We start from the raw sequence: 18,796 nt of genomic DNA, 5'->3' as shown, positions 1-18,796 counted from the left end.
CACGAAATTTCGTCTGCAAACAAATGCATCTGAAGAAGTACGAGTCGGATTTCTGGTTTCGGGCATGTCGTCTTGCTAATCTGTACAACGAATTCTTCAAATGTGACAAATTGTTTGACCCAGAATGCAAAAACAGTTTTCTAGGAGTGTACACGAACTTTTTCAAAACTCGCTACAACGAATCAGATGCGTGCACTTCGAGACCTGAAGAAACTTGCACTAATAACTGAAAACTAAACTTTGAACACTGCAATGACTTCGTTTTATACGAACCCTTGGATTAAATTCTTAAATCCTTTGTTATATTATTATTATTATTATTACTATAGGGGATTAAACACTATCTCTTGATCGAATTTTCTCAGATCGTGGTTTGGTTTTATCAAACAAATTGATCAAAAATCAAAAGATTATCATGAACGATTCCTGTAAATGGAAGAGTATGGATCAGTTAATTTAAACTATCTTGAACGATCTTAAAAAAAACAGTAGGTCTCTTGAGTTTTCTTGTTCACCAGTTTTTTTTAATCTCTGTTGGCTATGTTCTTCGTGTTGATTATGTTCCTGCTCGCCGAAGCAGTAATACGGTCTGTTTTTTTAACTGCAATTAAGAGTGTAGTACCCAAATTGAATAATGTTCAGGTGTGTGCGTCCAGACCGAAACAGTGCTGCGACAGGCTATCGCAGAGCGAATAAAGCCTGTTCTATTCATGAACAAGATGGACCGTGCTCTGTTGGAGCTGCAGTTGGCTCAAGAGGACCTCTACCAGAACTTCCAGAAAACTATCGAAAGTGTGAACGTGATCGTGGCCACCTACACAAGCGACGAGGTGAAAGAGATGGGACCGCTGGAAGTGAATCCCATCGAGGGAACCGTTGGTTTCGGCTCAGGATTACACGGATGGGCATTCACCCTGAAGCAGTTTGCAGACATGTTGGCGAAGAAAATGGGCGGTAAAGACCCGAAGAAGTTGATGTCGAAACTATGGGGTAACTGGTGCTTTGTCAAAGACGAGAAAAAATGGAAGAAGAACGACAGTCCAAGCGAAGAATGCCCACGAGCTTTCTGTCAGTTTATTCTGGACCCCATATACAAGGTTAAAAAATTACGCACACTTAAAATAATTACATGGGCATTTTTGAAGGCGTGGAAGAACTTAGGGTTGCGGTGCTTTTTTGGCCACGCAAAATGAAAGTAATTGTCAGATGGGGCCGTGATATGTCAAATCGAAACCCAAAAATATTTGAAATTTTAGCATCATTTGATCTTGAGTATTTATCTAGATCTGATTAATATAGAACACTATCCTTGGGTATGTTTTCGGTAGTTTAACTTGCCTAATTAAAACTGGTATATAGAAAGGTTTTGTATCCAACCGTGAAGTTAAATTGAACGGCTTACCACGCCTTCCTCGCCAAAAAACGCTTTTTTGCAAATATTACTGATTGGAGCATTCTGTATTACTTGAACCGCATATGCTTTTCTTGTTATTATGAAGACTTGTGGGAATGGCACAGGGAATATGTTTCAGCCTTAAAATATTGGGCAATTCAAAAGGTGAAACAACTTATTGTTGATATGGATTAGAATTTCAGGTATTTGACGCAGCAATGAACGACAAGAAAGATCTGCTGGAAAAGATGTTGGCCACTATTAATGTGGAATTGGTGAACCAAGAAAAAGAAGAACTGGGCAAGAAGTTGCTGAAGACGATCATGAGGAAATGGCTGCCAGCAGGAGAAACTCTATTGGAGATGATCGTGTTCCACCTCCCCTCACCTGCTCAGGCCCAAAAGTACAGAATGGAGATGTTGTACGAAGGTCCTTTCGATGACCCCTGCGCTACAGCTATCAAGAACTGTGACCCAGATGGTGAACTTATGATGTACATCTCAAAAATGGTCCCCACAACTGATAAGGGACGGTTCTATGCCTTCGGAAGAGTCTTTTCTGGTAAGATCGCCACAGGGCTCAAAGCCAGGATCATGGGACCCAACTACAAACCAGGAACAAAGACAGATCTCTTCCTGAAGTCTATCCAGAGGTACAAAAATTTAGTAGTGAGAAATTTAGTAGTAGCATTTAGTAGTGAGAAAGTTACTGTATGAGAAATATCAGCTGTAAATTTCCATCTTATACCAATGTCTTCGAAGTTCAATATAGTTAATTAGATTATTTTCCAAGATGAAGGTAACATCGTATTTGTTTAACAGAACTATTCTGATGATGGGACGATATGTTGAGCCAATTGATGATGTGCCATGTGGAAATATTTGTGGACTTGTGGGAGTTGATCAGTACCTGGTCAAGTCGGGAACCATTTCAACTTACGAAAAGGCATTCAACTTGAAGGTAATGAAATTTAGCGTCAGTCCTGTCGTTCGAGTCGCAGTTGAGTGCAAAAACCCTCAGGACTTACCGAAACTTGTGGAGGGTCTGAAGCGATTGGCTAAGTCTGATCCTATGGTGCTGTGCGAGATCCCAGAGAGTGGTGATCACGTTGTTGCTGGAGCTGGAGAGCTTCATTTGGAGATCTGTCTGAAGGATCTGGAGGAAGATCATGCTGGAGTCCCTCTGATCAAGAGCGACCCAGTGGTGTCCTTCCGAGAGACTGTGACGACTTGCTGTGAGAAACCAGCGTTGAGCAAGTCACCCAACAAGCACAACAGATTGTTCGTGACCTGTGATCCGTTCATTGAGGGCCTAGCTGAAAAGATCGATTCAGGAGAGGTGTCAGCAAACGGTGAAATTAAAGAGAGGGCTAAGTTCATCTACGAATCGTTGGTTAAAGACACAGACAAGATGCAAGAGTACCTCGATGCACAGTGGGAACCAGATCTCTTGAGAAAGATCTGGGCTTTTGGACCTGACACCAACGGACCCAATTTCTTGTGCGATGCCACCAGAGCCGTCCAGTACCTGCATGAAATCAAAGACAGTTTTGTCTCTGGGTTCCAATGGGCATCTAAAGAGGTAAGGATTTTAATGGATTATCTTGGTGATGCTATCTGGATCAAAATTTTTCAACATTAAAGGCTACCCAAAAATGCAGTTTTAAGCCCTGCGGTAAGCAAATGTATTGCTGGGTACTAGACTTTTTTCCCGTAATTTACTTTGTTCACTTAAAATATGAAATTGTTGGTCATCTGCTAATGTGTAAGTTAATCAGCCCATAGATTTGTAGCATGCCTGCATTGTAAATTTCCGTTTGTTGTTTTGCTGTGTTTTATCACCTCTGATTTCAGCATAATTTTAGTTTTTATTCCGATCATGAAAATGGGGAGGAACGTTGTATTCGGGTGTTTTTAACGTTGTATTCGGGTGTTTTTAATGTCTTTTTTTTATCCACGCAAAACTATATAAATCAGTTACCACAAATAAATAGTCATCGGAATGGGCCGAGTGATGTATCATATAAAAGCCCTTTCAGTTGTTATTCAAACGACCAAAAAACGATTAAAATTTTTTTCTCAGTGCCGAAAAAAAAGTGAAATTTTTTGCGTTCATGCTTATAATAGTTTATTTTTATTACATCACGAAATTGCGAGCGTTAGTTTATTAGTGCGAACTTTCTTTTTATATTTTTTTTAAATTAAATTTCCACTTATTTATGATTTCGCGTTTTGATGTTAAAGTTAGAGCTGCGAGATTCAATTCTTAGAGTTTCTAGGCAATGCTGATTCCTAGTGTTAAAAAGAAATGGAGAAAAAAAAATTTTTTTTTTGCTTTTCGTTACTTCTTGGTATGTATTTTCCTGTGTGTGTTCGGTTAGTATCTAGGTCTGCAATATACTATATATCATGGCAGTATCAGCAGCTGTAACTTATTTAGAGAATTGTTTATGTTCGATAAATAGATTTTCACTGAAGAGTTTGTTTTTGTTCAAATTTTTATGGTTGATATTTATGTTTACTGTATTTTTTGTTTAAGGGTAGCCTATCAGTAGGCATTTCATATGCCTTTTAGCTATCCTCTCCAGCGCTAAATTATTTGCTTGCTATTTAAATTTTGTTGAATTTGTTACAATACTTTCTAACCAAACTCGCAAATTCATTATTTGGTGGCAAATTGTTCAGTATTTGGTGGTACTTTTGCTACAATAACGTCAGCCCATAGATTTGTAGCATGCCTGCATTGTAAATTTCCGTTTTTTGTTTTGCTGTGTTTTATCACCTCTGATTTCAGCATAATTTTAGTTTTTCTTCCGATCATGAAAATGGGGAGGAACGTTGTATTCGGGTGTTTTAAACGTTGTATTCGGGTGATTTTTATGTCTTTTTTTTATCCATGCAAAACTATATATAAATCAGTAACCAAAAATAGTCATCGGAATGGGCCGAGTGATGTATCATATAAAAGCCCTTTCAGTTGTTATTCAAACGACCAAAAAACGATTAAAAATTTTTTCTCAGTGCCGAAAAAAAAGTGAAATGTTTTGCGTTCATGCTTATAAATAGTTTATTTTTATTACATCACGAAATTGCGAGCGTTAGTTTATTAGTGCGAACTTTCTTTTTATGTTTTTTTAATTAAATTTCCACTTATTTTCTTGAAATGATTTCGCGCTTTGATGTTAAAGTTAGAGCTGCGAGATTCAATCCTTAGAGTTTCTAGGCAATGCTGGTTCCTAGTGTTAAAAAGAAATGGAGAAAAAAAATTTTTTTTTTCTTTTCGGTACTTCTTGGTATGTATTTTCCTGTGTGTGTTCGGTTAGTATCTAGGTCTGCAATATACTATATATCATGGCAGTATCAGCAGCTGTAACTTATTTAGAGAATTGTTTATGTTCGATAAATAGATTTTCACTGAAGAATTTGTTTTTGTTCAAATTTTTATGTTTGATTTTTAAGTTTACTGTATTTTTTGTTTAAGGGTAGCCTATCAGTAGGCATTTCATATGCCTTTTAGCTATCCTCTCCAGCGCTAAATTATTTGCTTGCTATTTAAATTTTGTTGAATTTGTTACAATACTTTGTAACCAAACTCGCAAATTCATTATTTGGTGGCAAATTGTTCAGTATTTGGTGGTACTTTTGCTACAATAACGTCAGCCCATAGATTTGTAGCATGCCTGCATTGTAAATTTCCGTTTTTTGTTTTGCTGTGTTTTATCACCTCTGATTTCAGCATAATTTTAGTTTTTATTCCGATCATGAAAATGGGGAGGAACGTTGTATTCGGGTGTTTTTAACGTTGTATTCGGGTGATTTTAATGTCTATTTTTTATCCATGCAAAACTATTTATAAATCAGTTACCACAAATAGTCATCGGAATGGGCCGAGTGATGTATCATATAAAAGCCCTTTCAGTTGTTATTCAAACGACCAAAAAACGATTAAAAATTTTTTCTCAGTCCCGGAAAAAAAGTGAAATTTTTTGCGTTCATGCTTATAATAGTTTATTTTTATTACATCACGAAATTGCGAGCGTTAGTTTATTAGTGCGAACTTTCTTTTTATGTTTTTTTAAATAAATTTCCAATTATTTTCTTGAAATGATTTCGCGCTTTGATGTTAAAGTTAGAGCTGCGAGATTCAATCCTTAGAGTTTCTAGGCAATGCTGGTTCCTAGTGTTAAAAAGAAATGGATAAAAAAAATTTTTTTTTTGCTTTTCGGTACTTCTTGGTATGTAAATTATTTGCTTGCTATTTAAATTTTGTTGAATTTGTTACAATTATTTCTGACCAAAATCGCAAATTCATTATTTGGTGGCAAATTGTTCATTATTTGGTGGTACTTTTGCTACAATAACGTCAGCCCATAGATTTGTAGCATGCCTGCATTGTAAATTTCCGTTTTTTGTTTTGCTGTGTTTTATCACCTCTGATTTCAGCATAACTTTAGTTTTTATTCCGATCATGAAAATGGGGAGGAACGTTGTATTCGGGTGTTTTTAATGTCTTTTTTATCCACGCAAAATTATATATAAATCACTTACCACAAAGAGTCATCGGAATGGGCCGAGTGATGTATCATATTAAAGCCCTTTCAGTTGTTATTCGAACGACAAAAAAAACGGTTAAAAATTTTTTCTCAGTGCCGAAGAAATTTTTTGCGTGCAGGCTTATAATAGTTTATTTTTATTACATCACGAAATTGCGAGCGTTAGTTTATTAGTGCGAACTTTCTTTCTTTTTATGTTTTAATTAAATTTCCACTTATTTTCTTGAAATGATTTCGCGCTTTGATGTTAAAGTTAGAGCTGCGAGATTCAATCCTTAGAGTTTCTAGGCAATGCTGGTTCCTAGTGTTAAAAAGAAATGGAGAAAAAAAATTTTTTTTTTGCTTTTCGGTACTTCTTGGTATGTATTTTCCTGTGTGTTCGGTTAGTATCTAGGTCTGCAATATACTATATATCATGGCAGTATCAGCAGCTGTAACTTATTTAGAGAATTATTTATGTTCGATAAATAGATTTTCACTGAAGAGTTTGTTTTTGTTCAAATTTTTATGTTTGATATTTAAGTTTACTGTATTTTTTGTTTAAGGGTAGCCTATCAGTAGGCATTTCATATGCCTTTTAGCTATCCTCTCCAGCGCTAAATTATTTGCTTGCTATTTAAATTTTGTTGAATTTGTTACAATACTTTCTAACCAAACTCGCAAATTCATTATTTGGTGGCAAATTGTTCAGTATTTGGTGGTACTTTTGCTACAATAACGTCAGCCCATAGATTTGTAGCATGCCTGCATTGTAAATTTCCGTTTTTTGTTTTGCTGTGTTTTATCACCTCTGATTTCAGCATAATTTTAGTTTTTATTCCGATAATGAAAATGGGGAGGAACGTTGTATTCGGGTGTTTTTAATGTCTTTTTTTATCCACGCAAAATTATATATAAATCACTTACCACAAATAGTCATCGGAATGGGCCGAGTGATGTATCATATTAAAGCCCTTTCAGTTGTTATTCGAACGACAAAAAAAACGGTTAAAAATTTTTCTCAGTGACGAAGAAATTTTTTGCGTGCATGCTTATAATAGTTTATTTTTATTACATCACGAAATTGCGAGCGTTAGTTTATTAGTGCGAACTTTCTTTCTTTTTATGATTTTTAATTAAATTTCCACTTATTTTCTTGAAATGATTTCGCGCTTTGATGTTAAAGTTAGAGCTGCGAGATTCAATCCTTAGAGTTTCTAGGCAATGCTGGTTCCTAGTGTTAAAAAGAAATGGAGAAAAAAAATTTTTTTTTTCTTTTCGGTACTTCTTGGTATGTATTTTCCTGTGTGTGTTCGGTTAGTATCTAGGTCTGCAATATACTATATATCATGGCAGTATCAGCAGCTGTAACTTATTTAGAGAATTGCTTATGTTCGATAAATAGATTTTCACTGAAGAGTTTTTTATTTGTTTAAATTTTTATGTGTGATATTTAAGTTTGCTGTATTTTTGTTTAAGGGTAGCCTATCAGTAGGCATTTCATATGCCTTTTAGCTATCCTCTCCAGCGCTAAATTATTTGCTTGCTATTTAAATTTTGTTGAATTTGTTTCAATACTTTCTAACCAAACTCGCAAATTCATTATTTGGTGGCAAATTGTTCAGTATTTGGTGGTACTTTTGCTGCAATAACGTCAGCCCATAGATTTGTAGCATGCCTGCATTGTAAATTTCCGTTTTTTGTTTTGCTGTGTTTTATCACCTCTGATTTCAGCATAATTTTAGTTTTTATTCCGATCATGAAAATGGGGAGGAACGTTGTATTCGGGTGTTTTTAATGTCTTTTTTTATCCACGCAAAATTATATATAAATCACTTACCACAAATAGTCATCGGAATGGGCCGAGTGATGTATCATATTAAAGCCCTTTCAGTTGTTATTCGAACGACAAAAAAAACGGTTAAAAATTTTTTTTCAGTGCCGAAGAAATTTTTTGCGTGCATGCTTATAATAGTTTATTTTTATTACATCACGAAATTGCGAGCGTTAGTTTATTAATGCGAACTTTCTTTCTTTTCATGTTTTTTAATTAAATTTCCACTTTTTTTCTTGAAATGATTTCGCGCTTTGATGTTAAAGTTAGAGCTGCGAGATTCAATCCTTAGAGTTTCTAGGCAATGCTGGTTCCTAGTGTTAAAAAGAAATGGAGAAAAAAATTTTTTTTTTCTTTTCGGTACTTCTTGGTATGTTTTTTCCTGTGTGTGTTCGGTTAGTATCTAGGTCTGCAATATACTATATATCATGGCAGTATCAGCAGCTGTAACTTATTTAGAGAATTGTTTATGTTCGATAAATAGATTTTCACTGAAGAATTTGTTTTTGTTCAAATTTTTATGTTTGATATTTAAGTTTACTGTATTTTTTGTTTAAGGGTAGCCTATCAGTAGGCATTTCATATGCCTTTTAGCTATCCTCTCCAGCGCTAAATTATTTGCTTGCTATTTAAATTTTGTTGAATTTGTTACAATTATTTCTGACCAAAATCGCAAATTCATTTTTTGGTGGCAAATTGTTCAGTATTTGGTGGTACTTTTGCTACAAAAACGTCAGCCCATAGATTTGTAGCATGCCTGCATTGTAAATTTCCTTTTTTTGTTTTGCTGTGTTTTATCACCTCTGATTTCAGCATAATTTTAGTTTTTATTCCGATCATGAAAATGGGGAGGAACGTTGTATTCGGGTGTTTTTAATGTCTTTTTTTATCAACGAAAAATTATATATAAATCACTTAGCACAAATAGTCATCGGAATGGGCCGAGTGATGTATCATATTAAAGCCCTTTCAGTTGTTATTCGAACGACAAAAAAAAACGGTTAAAAGTTTTTTCTCAGTGCCGAAGAAATTTTTTGCGTGCATGCTTATAATAGTTTAATTTTATTACATCACAAATTGCGAGCGTTAGTTTATTAGTGCGAACTTTCTTTCTTTTTATGTTTTTTAATTAAATTTCCACTTTTTTTCTTGAAATGATTTCGCGCTTTGATGTTAAAGTTAGAGCTGCGAGATTCAATCCTTAGAGTTTCTAGGCAATGCTGGTTCCTAGTGTTAAAAAGAAATGGAGAAAAAAAAATTTTTTTTTTCGGTACTTCTTGGTATGTTTTTTCCTGTGTGTGTTCGGTTAGTATCTAGGTCTGCAATTGACTATATATCATGGCAGTATCAGCAGCTGTAACTTATTTAGAGAATTGTTTATGTTCGATAAATAGATTTTCACTGAAGAATTTGTTTTTGTTCAAGTTTTTATGTTTGATATTTAAGTTTACTGTATTTTTTGTTTAAGGGTAGCCTATCAGTAGGCATTTCATATGCCTTTTAGCTATCCTCTCCAGCGCTAAATTATTTGCTTGCTATTTAAATTTTGTTGAATTTGTTACAATTATTTCTAACCAAAATCGCAAATTCATTATTTGGTGGCAAATTGTTCAGTATTTGGTGGTACTTTTGCTACAAAAACGTCAGCCCATAGATTTGTAGCATGCCTGCATTGTAAATTTCCTTTTTTTGTTTTGCTGTGTTTTATCACCTCTGATTTCAGCATAATTTTAGTTTTTATTCCGATCATGAAAATGGGGAGGAACGTTGTATTCGGGTGTTTTTAATGTCTTTTTTTATCCACGAAAAATTATATATAAATCACTTACCACAAATAGTCATCGGAATGGGCCGAGTGATGTATCATATTAAAGCCCTTTCAGTTGTTATTCGAACGACAAAAAAAACGGTTAAAAGTTTTTTCTCAGTTCCGAAGAAATTTTTTGCGTGCATGCTTATAATAGTTTAATTTTATTACATCACAAATTGCGAGCGTTAGTTTATTAGTGCGAACTTTCTTTCTTTTTATGTTTTTTAATTAAATTTCCACTTTTTTTCTTGAAATGATTTCGCGCTTTGATGTTAAAGTTAGAGCTGCGAGATTCAATCCTTAGAGTTTCTAGGCAATGCTGGTTCCTAGTGTTAAAAAGAAATGGAGAAAAATAATTTTCTTTTTGCTTTTCGGTACTTCTTGGTATGTATTTTCCTGTGTGTGTTCGGTTAGTATCTAGGTCTGCAATATACTATATATCATGGCAGTATCAGCAGCTGTAACTTATTTAGAGAATTGTTTATGTTCGATAAATAGATTTTCACTGAAGAATTTGTTTTTCAAATTTTTATGTTTGATATTTAAGTTTACTGTATTTTTGTTTAAGGGTAGCCTATCAGTAGGCATTTCATATGCCTTTTAGCTATCCTCTCGAGCGCTAAAATATTTGCTTGCTATTTAAATTCTGTTGAATTTGTTACAATACTTTCTAACCAAACTCGCAAATTCATTATTTGGTGGCAAATTGTTCAGTATTTGGTGGTACTTTTGCTACAATAACATCAGCCCATAGATTTGTAGCATGCCTGCATTGTAAATTTCCGTTTTTTGTTTTGCTGTGTTTTATCACCTCTGATTTCAGCATAATTTTAGTTTTTATTCCGATCATGAAAATGGGGAGGAACGTTGTATTCGGGTGTTTTTAATGTCTTTTTTTATCCACGCAAAATTATATATAAATCACTTACCACAAATAGTCATCGGAATGGGCCGAGTGTTGTATCATATTAAAGCCCTTTCAGTTGTTATTCGAACGACAAAAAAAACGGTTAAAAATTTTTTCTCAGTGCCGAAGAAATTTTTTGCGTGCATGCTTATAATAGTTTATTTTTATTACATCACGAAATTGCGAGCGTTAGTTTATTAGTGCGAACTTTCTTTCTTTTTATGTTTTTTTAATTAAATTTCCACTTATTTTCTTGAAATGATTTCGCGCTTTGATATTAAAGATAGAGCTGCGAGATTGAATCCTAAGAGTTTCTAGGCAATGCTGGTTCCTAGTGTCAAAAAGAAATAGAGAAAAAAAATTTTTTTTTGCTTTTCGGTACTTCTTGGTATATATTTTCCTGTGTGTTTTCGGTTAGTATCTAGGTCGGCAATATATTATATATGGCAGTATCAGCAGCTGTAACTTATTTAGAGAATTGTTTATGTTCGATAAATAGATTTTCACTGAAGAATTTGTTTTTGTTCAAATTTTTGTTTGATATTTAAGTTTACTGTTTTTGTTTAAGAGTAGCCTATCAGTTGGCATTTCATATGTCTTTTAGCTATCCTCTCCAGCGCTAAATTATTTGCTTGCTATTTAATTTTTCTTGAATGTGTTACAATACTTTCTATTCAAACTCGCAAATTCATTATTTGGTGGCAAATTGTTCATTATTTGGTGGTACTTTTGCTACAAAAACGTCAGCCCATAGATTTGTAGCATGCCTGCATTGTAAATTTCCGTTTTTTGTTTTGCTGTATTTTGTCACCTCTGATTTCACCATAATTTTAGTTTTTATTCTGATCATGAAAATGGGGAGGAACGTTGTATTCGGGTGTTTTTAATGTCTTTTTTATCCATGCAAAATTATATATAAATCACTTACCACAAATAGTCATCGGAATCGGCCGAGTGATGTATCATATTAAAGCCCTTTCAGTTGTTATTCGAACGACAAAAAGTGGCTCAAAATTTTTTCTCAGTGCCGAAAAAAAGTTGAAATTTTTTGAGTGCATGCTTATAATAGTTTAATTTTAATTACATCACGAAATTGCTAGCGTTAGTTTATTAGTGCGAACTTTCTTTTTATGTTTTTTAATTAAATTTCCACTTATTTTCTTGAAATGATTTCGCGCTTTGATGTTAAAGTTAGAGCTGCGAGATTGAATCCTTAGAGTTTCTAGGCAATGCTGGTTCCTACTGTTAAAAAGAAATGGAGAAATTTTTCTTTTTGCTTTTCGGTACTTCTTGGTATGTATTTTACTGTTTTCTGTCAGTATCTAGGTCTGCAATATACTATATATCATGGCAGTATCAGCAGCTGTAACTTATTTAGAGAATGTTTATGTTCGATAAATAGATTTTCACTGAAGAATTTGTTTTTGTTCAAATTTTTATGATGTTTGATATCTAAGTTACTGTATTTTTGTTTAAGGGTAGCCTATCAGTAGGCATTTCATATGCCTTTTAGCTATCCTCTCCAGCGCTAATTTATTTGCTTGCTATTTAAATTTTGTTGAATTTGTTACAATTATTTCTAACCAAAATCGCAAATTCATTATTTGGTGGCAAATTGTTCAGTATTTGGTGGTACTTTTGCTACAATAACGTCAGCCCATAGATTTGTAGCATGCCTGCATTGTAAATTTCCATTTTTTGTTTTGCTGTGTTTTATCACCTCTGATTTCAGCATAATTTTAGTTTTTATTCCGATCATGAAAATGGGGAGGAACGTTGTATTCGGGTGTTTTTAATGTCTTTTTTTATCCACGCAAAATTATATATAAATCACTTACCACAAATAGTCATCGGAATGGGCCGAGTGATGTATCATATTAAAGCCCTTTCAGTTGTTATTCGAACGACAAAAAAACGGTTAAAAATTTTTTCTCAGTGCCGAAGAAATTTTTTGCGTGCATGCTTATAATAGTTTATTTTTATTACATCACGAAATTGCGAGCGTTAGTTTATTAGTGCGAACTTTCTTTCTTTTAATGTTTTTTTATTAAATTTCCACTTATTTTCTTGAAATCATTTCGCGCTTTGATATTAAAGATAGAGCTGCGAGATTGAATCCTAAGAGTTTCTAGGCAATGCTGGTTCCTAGTGTCAAAAAGAAATAGAGAAAAAAATTTTTTTTTGCTTTTCGGTACTTCTTGGTATATATTTTCCTGTGTGTTTTCGGTTAGTATCTAGGTCGGCAATATATTATATATGGCAGTATCAGCAGCTGTAACTTATTTAGAGAATTGTTTATGTTCGATAAATAGATTTTCACTGAAGAATTTGTTTTTGTTCAAATTTTTGTTTGATATTTAAGTTTACTGTTTTTGTTTAAGGGTAGCCTATCAGTTGGCATTTCATATGTCTTTTAGCTATCCTCTCCAGCGCTAAATTATTTGCTTGCTATTTAATTTTTGTTGAATGTGTTACAATACTTTCTAACCAAACTCGCAAATTCATTATTTGGTGGCAAATTGTTCATTATTTGGTGGTACTTTTGCTACAAAAACGTCAGCCCATAGATTTGTAGCATGCCTGCATTGTAAATTTCCGTTTTTTGTTTGGCTGTGTTTTATCACCTCTGATTTCACCATAATTTTAGTTTTTATTCTGATCATGAAAATGGGGAGGAACGTTGTATTCGGGTGTTTTTAATGTCTTTTTTATCCACGCAAAATTATATATAAATCACTTACCACAAATAGTCATCGGAATCGGCCGAGTGATGTATCATATTAAAGCCCTTTCAGTTGTTATTCGAACGACAAAAGCGGCTCAAAATTTTTTCTCAGTGCCGAAAAAAAGTTGAAATTTTTTGAGTGCATGCTTATAATAGTTTATTTTTATTACATCACGAAATTGCGAGCGTTAGTTTATTAGTGCGAACTTTCTTTTTATGTTCTTTAATTAAATTTCCACTTATTTTCTTGAAATGATTTCGCGCTTTGATGTTAAAGTTAGAGCTGCGAGATTGAATCCTTAGAGTTTCTAGGCAATGCTGGTTCCTACTGTTAAAAAGAAATGGAGAAAATTTTTTTTTGCTTTTCGGTACTTGGTATGTATTTTACTGTTTTCTGTTAGTATCTAGGTCTGCAATATACTATATATCATGGCAGTATCAGCAGCTGTAACTTATTTAGAGAATGTTTATGTTCGATAAATAGATTTTCACTGAAGAATTTGTTTTTGTTCAAATTTTTATGATGTTTGATATTAAAGTTTACTGTATTTTTGTTTAAGGGTAGCCTATCAGTAGGCATTTCATATGCCTTTTAGCTATCCTCTCCAGCGCTAAATTATTTGCTTGCTATTTAAATTTTGTTGAATTTGTTACAATACTTTCTAACCAAAATCGCAAATTCATTATTTGGTGGCAAATTGTTTATTATTTGGTGGTACTTTTGCTACAATAACGATCTGTAGCATTCGAAATTCCATAGCATCTCTTCTCTGCTTTATTTAATTTTGTTTTTCAATCGATTTTTTCTTTTTTTTCTAATTACTGTCGTTTTAAATGGGCGGTCTGAGTCGAGAACTATGCGATCGTAAAGAAAATTAGTAAACTAGACATGATCGACAACAATCATCTCCTAAAATGATAAAAAAACAAAAAAATTTTTTTTTGGTGAGTGGATGAATTTTTTAATGTACACTGAGCAACATTGAAAAGGCAACGTAAGAAAACTCTTTTAGCAAATACATATTTAAGTGAACTATTTTTTTCACCCATTGGTACTGTGCGTCCTTTTGCATGAATACAATCTTATGCGTCTTTGCATTGAACAAATATAGTTTGCAGTAAGCCTTGAAGTGCATTCACCCAAACATCAGCAATAGAATAAGCCAATTCTCCAAGATATTGAGGATTGTTTGCCCGTGTTTTTCGGTTCATATATTTCCCAATATGCTCGATTTGGTTCAGGTCTGGACTGTTAGCTGGAAAAAGCATTTTATAGTATTGTTTTCCCTGAAAGACCGAATATACGTTGGCAGTATGGGGTCTTGCATTGTCTTGTTGAAAAACCATGAAATCATGCTAGGTTTGATGATTCATAGCAAGACAAACTTGCTCTAACCATTTCAACGGCTTGATTTTTTTCAGAAAAATTAAATCGCGGTTTTTTAAAATAACTGTCGTTTTAAATGGGCGGTCTGAGTCGAGAACTATGCGATCGTAAAGAAAATTAGTAAACTAGACATGATCGACAACAATTATCTCCTAAAATGATAAAAAAACAAAAAAAAATTTTTTGGTGAGTGGATGAATTTTTTAATGTACACTGAGCAACATTGAAAAGGCAACGTAAGTCTTTCTATTCTAATATTACATTTAATTGTCTTGGTTGTCATGTTACTTTTTCTTGATTTGAGTTATGGTTTATTTTAAGTTCAATTCATGTCTTTTGTTTAAAGGAATGCGAACTCCATTATCCAACAGCAAAAGTTTAAAGGTCACACAATACCCGATCGACTTCTTATTTCGGAAATAGATTTTAATAATCATTACATATTAATCTAGTTTTCTCATATCGGGTTAGTTTTATCAAAAAAGTGTTTTAAAAATTGCTCTATAAGTTCAAAGAGCTTTAAGTGCGTCTACTTTTTTGAGTTTCAAAAAAGTAATTTTCCCATTTTCTTGCGTTCATTGATTCTCCTTCAACTATCTCTTGGGTTTTCAGCTTGAAATACTTCGGACTTTATTTCTGCTTAGTGGCATCATATTGCGTGGTTTGATTAGTAAAAATGTTTGATCTATATGGGCGGGTGTTTGGAGTCTTTCTATTCTAATATTACATTTAATTGTCTTGGTTGTCATGTTTTTTAATTTAATTCGATTTTGCTTTGAGATTTGATATAGGTTTCAATGTTTAAATTCGAAGTGTCAGCGATTGTACTGTAGACTGTTTTTACAAATCGTTATGATTGATAAGTTTTTTGCTGTTTAATTGTTTTTAAGTTCAAATAAAATTCGGTCTCTAAAAGGAAGACAAACTACGCTCTCCAATTAAGGGAAACGTCGCGAAGAAGATGGAAAGTGCATTTTAATTTTTTATTAACTCTGTTCTTGAATGGGATAGTTGTATCTAAATAGTGTTGTTGATAAAAGACTGTCTTTTGGCTATATTTATTTTGTTAGTTTCATCGTGAATTTTGTAGGGCGTGATTGCCAACGAAAACTGCAGAGGTATCAGGTGGAGAATTAACGACGTAACATTGCACACGGATGCCATCCACAGAGGAGGTGGTCAGATCATTCCCACAGCCAGGAGGGTGCTCTATGCATCGCAGATGATGGCAGAGCCCAGATTTCTGGAGCCAGTGTACCTGGTTGAGATCCAGTGCCCAGGAGAGGTGTTGTCTGGAGTGAGCAGCGCTATGAATGCCAGGAGGGGAAACATCTTCGAGCAGAATCCGATCACAGGCACACCACAGTACCAAGTCAAGGCCCATCTGCCTGTGCTGGAATCATTCGGTAATTTGAAAGCAGGCATTAAGAGTCGATGAACGTAGTTCAGACTCTATATAGGTCGCGATGATTTTTTTCAGGAAAAGTCTTAATTTGTTCATGCTCAAATTTTTCGGGGATTTAGTTTTGATTTCTTAAGTTTGTTAAAAGGAAGGCAAACTCCACTATCGAGCAGCAAAAATGATACCGAAAAACGTGACCGACTTTTAGTTTCGAAAGTGGAATTTAGATTTTCAGATTTCTCAGCGATAATTTTTTCCTTCTGATCGTTTTCTCAAATTAGGTCAATTTCAGGGGAGGATTTAGGGGCGGAGGGGGGACACGCCCCCTCAGGTATTCGACCCCCTGCCGACCCAAAGGGTCTCCCCTTTGATACTTTTTAATAAATCCATTTTTGGCCGACCGAGGGAAGACCGCGCGCCGAAAAAACGCAATTTTTCGGTCAAAATTTTCAAAACGCCTTTTTTGGCCTGTTTTTTTAAAATTTTGCCTGCCGCGCAAAAAATTTGGCCAAAATTGGGACAAAACCGTGCTTTGGGAGAGCTCGAAAAATCAATTTGGTCGACCTAAAAAAAAGGTCAAAATTTTTTGAAAATCCGCCCCCCCCCCCTCGAGAAAATCCTAGATCCGCCCCTGGTCAATTTTATCGAAAAAGTACCAGTCGTAAATTGTTTTACACATTTAATAGCTTTAAGGGCATCTATTTTTCTCCTTGAATTTCGGTAGTTGTGATTTTATGAAAATCGTTTTTCTGTTTCCTTAGGTTCATTAATTTTTTCCAACTGTTTGTTGGCTATGATTTTGTTTTCTGATCTTAAGGTGCGTGGTATTATTCTCAAGTATTTTCATACTATTGCCACCAAAGTACAACTAATGCTTTCAAAAATATTATATATAAAAATCTTGCAGACTAAAGCGCGACGACTTTCACACAAAATGTCTTTTATGTAGGATTCACTGGAGATTTGAGGAAAGCGACCGGCGGACAAGCGTTCCCCCAGTGTGTATTTGACCACTGGCAGGTGATGAACTACGACCCTCTTGTGGTGCATCCCCAAGACATGAAGGACCCGGCCAAGGTCAAACAGTTCTACGATAACAACCAGGCCTACAAAATCATGATGAAGATCAGGAAGCGAAGGGGGTTGAAGGAGGAACAGCCGAAGTTGGATGACTACTTCGACAGGATGTGATGTGGTATGGGGCTAACAGAGAACAAGAGCGGGCCAACATCAGTTTGAACTGTGTAATAGAATTGTGACGTCAGTTGACAGTTGTTCGTATTAGGTAACCTGATGAATGGACCTCGTCTGAATCTGAACTGGTGATTGTTGAAGGTGCTACTCATATTTGGGTGTGAAGGCTTGAATATGCGATACTTTCATTTTAATTTACAACATCACAACGAAGCTTAATTTAAGTATTCAGACGCAATTGTTTTGAGCTAAGCATGTTCGACAAAAAACAAAGTAAACTAATCAGTAGTTACACAAGCCACTTGCTATAATTCACGATCTTTTCACGATATAAAAAGTATTCTGTAGAACATAAAAGCAGTTATGATGCAAAATTCTGACAACTACTCCATTTTCTAAGCGTGATTTTGAACAATAAATTGCAAATGCAGGGTTAACATGATTAAAGAAACAAGTTTTTGTACGTTTTTTTTTTAATTTTAAAAATCTAAAATGGAATAAAATTGTTATCGAAAGTTTTTTCATTGACTGTTGTAGTTCAGACTTATCTAGGTCGTGATGATATTTTCGTTTTTTTTTCAGGAAAAATCTGGAAATTAGTTCAGAATCATGTGTTTTTTCGCGGTGTGACTTGATTTCATTTCGATTTCTTTGTTAAAAGGACGGCAAACTCCACAAACGAACAGCAAAACGGTAAAGTTACGGAAAACGCCATCGACATTTAGCTTCAAAAATGATTTTTTAAAGAGTAATGAACGTATTGAAGACTTAAATATGTCTTGGTGATTCTTTTGTTTTCTTTTTCATGAAAAAGTTTTAAAATGCTCTAATAACGACAGATGTGCATTCACGCATATTAATGCATTTATGAATGCTTTTAAGTAAATATGCTCTTTTTGAGTTCAATTGAAATTCATCTGCTGAAAGTATCGTACCTAGCACTCTCCAAAGACGAACAAGGAAATGGCTCGAAAAAACTTGAAAGTGGAATTGATTTTTAGATTTCCAGCGGAATGAAAAGTTAACCTATTGCTCTAGTTTTCTTAACCAGGGTTGATGTTATCAAAAAGCGCCTGTCATAAATTGTTCTAGAAATTAAAAGAGCTTGAAGGCCATATATTTTTCGAAATTCGAAGTCCGTATTTTTTTCAAAAAAACAAGTTATTTTTCTGTTTACTTCCGTTCATTACTTTTCCAATCTTGCTCAGGTTCACAGCTAAATAAAAATTTCCCTAATTCTCCCGTTTTGACACTTGTCAGCGTTAGGGTATTACTACGAAGTTTCATTTTTCCAATCTAACTGGCAAATAAACTTTTCATTAAATTGGAGGTGGGCCTTTAGCTATAGTCACCTTCTGTAGCACTGGAAATTTCATAGCATCTGTTTACTGCTATGTTTGTGGTTAGTGTTTGTTATTTATAAAGCGTCCGTGACTGAGGGGTTAGTGCGTGAGACTTAGAATCTCTAGGTCGCAGAACGAATCCAAGACCCAGCCTAATTTTACTACTTCGAGGCTTATTTTTACTTAATATTTTGCACTTCAAAGAGCTGCTTTTTGTCGTAATCTCGCTAGTGTTTGCAAAGCCCAGCTTCGCCACTGTGTAAAAATATA

The 18,796-nt window shown here is 34.3% G+C and overlaps 1 protein-coding gene across 1 annotated transcript; it reads left to right on the top strand.

Annotated features, from left to right (window-relative positions):
• Positions 1–642: 642 nt before the first annotated feature.
• LOC134841230 (eukaryotic translation elongation factor 2-like) lies at positions 643–17,421 on the top strand (the record flags this gene model as incomplete). The annotated part of the gene is given in 5 exon segments (XM_063857078.1): positions 643–1,097; positions 1,597–2,045; positions 2,215–2,974; positions 15,678–15,993; positions 16,939–17,421. Coding segments are annotated over 5 exon segments (2,222 nt in total), but the record flags the coding sequence as incomplete, so codon positions are not given.
• Positions 17,422–18,796: the final 1,375 nt, after the last annotated feature.

This window comes from Symsagittifera roscoffensis, chromosome 3 (genome assembly GCF_963678635.1).
Source record: "Symsagittifera roscoffensis chromosome 3, txSymRosc1.1, whole genome shotgun sequence".
Classification (NCBI taxonomy): domain Eukaryota; kingdom Metazoa; phylum Xenacoelomorpha; order Acoela; family Convolutidae; genus Symsagittifera; species Symsagittifera roscoffensis.
This window is presented reverse-complemented; position numbering and strand designations above follow the sequence as displayed.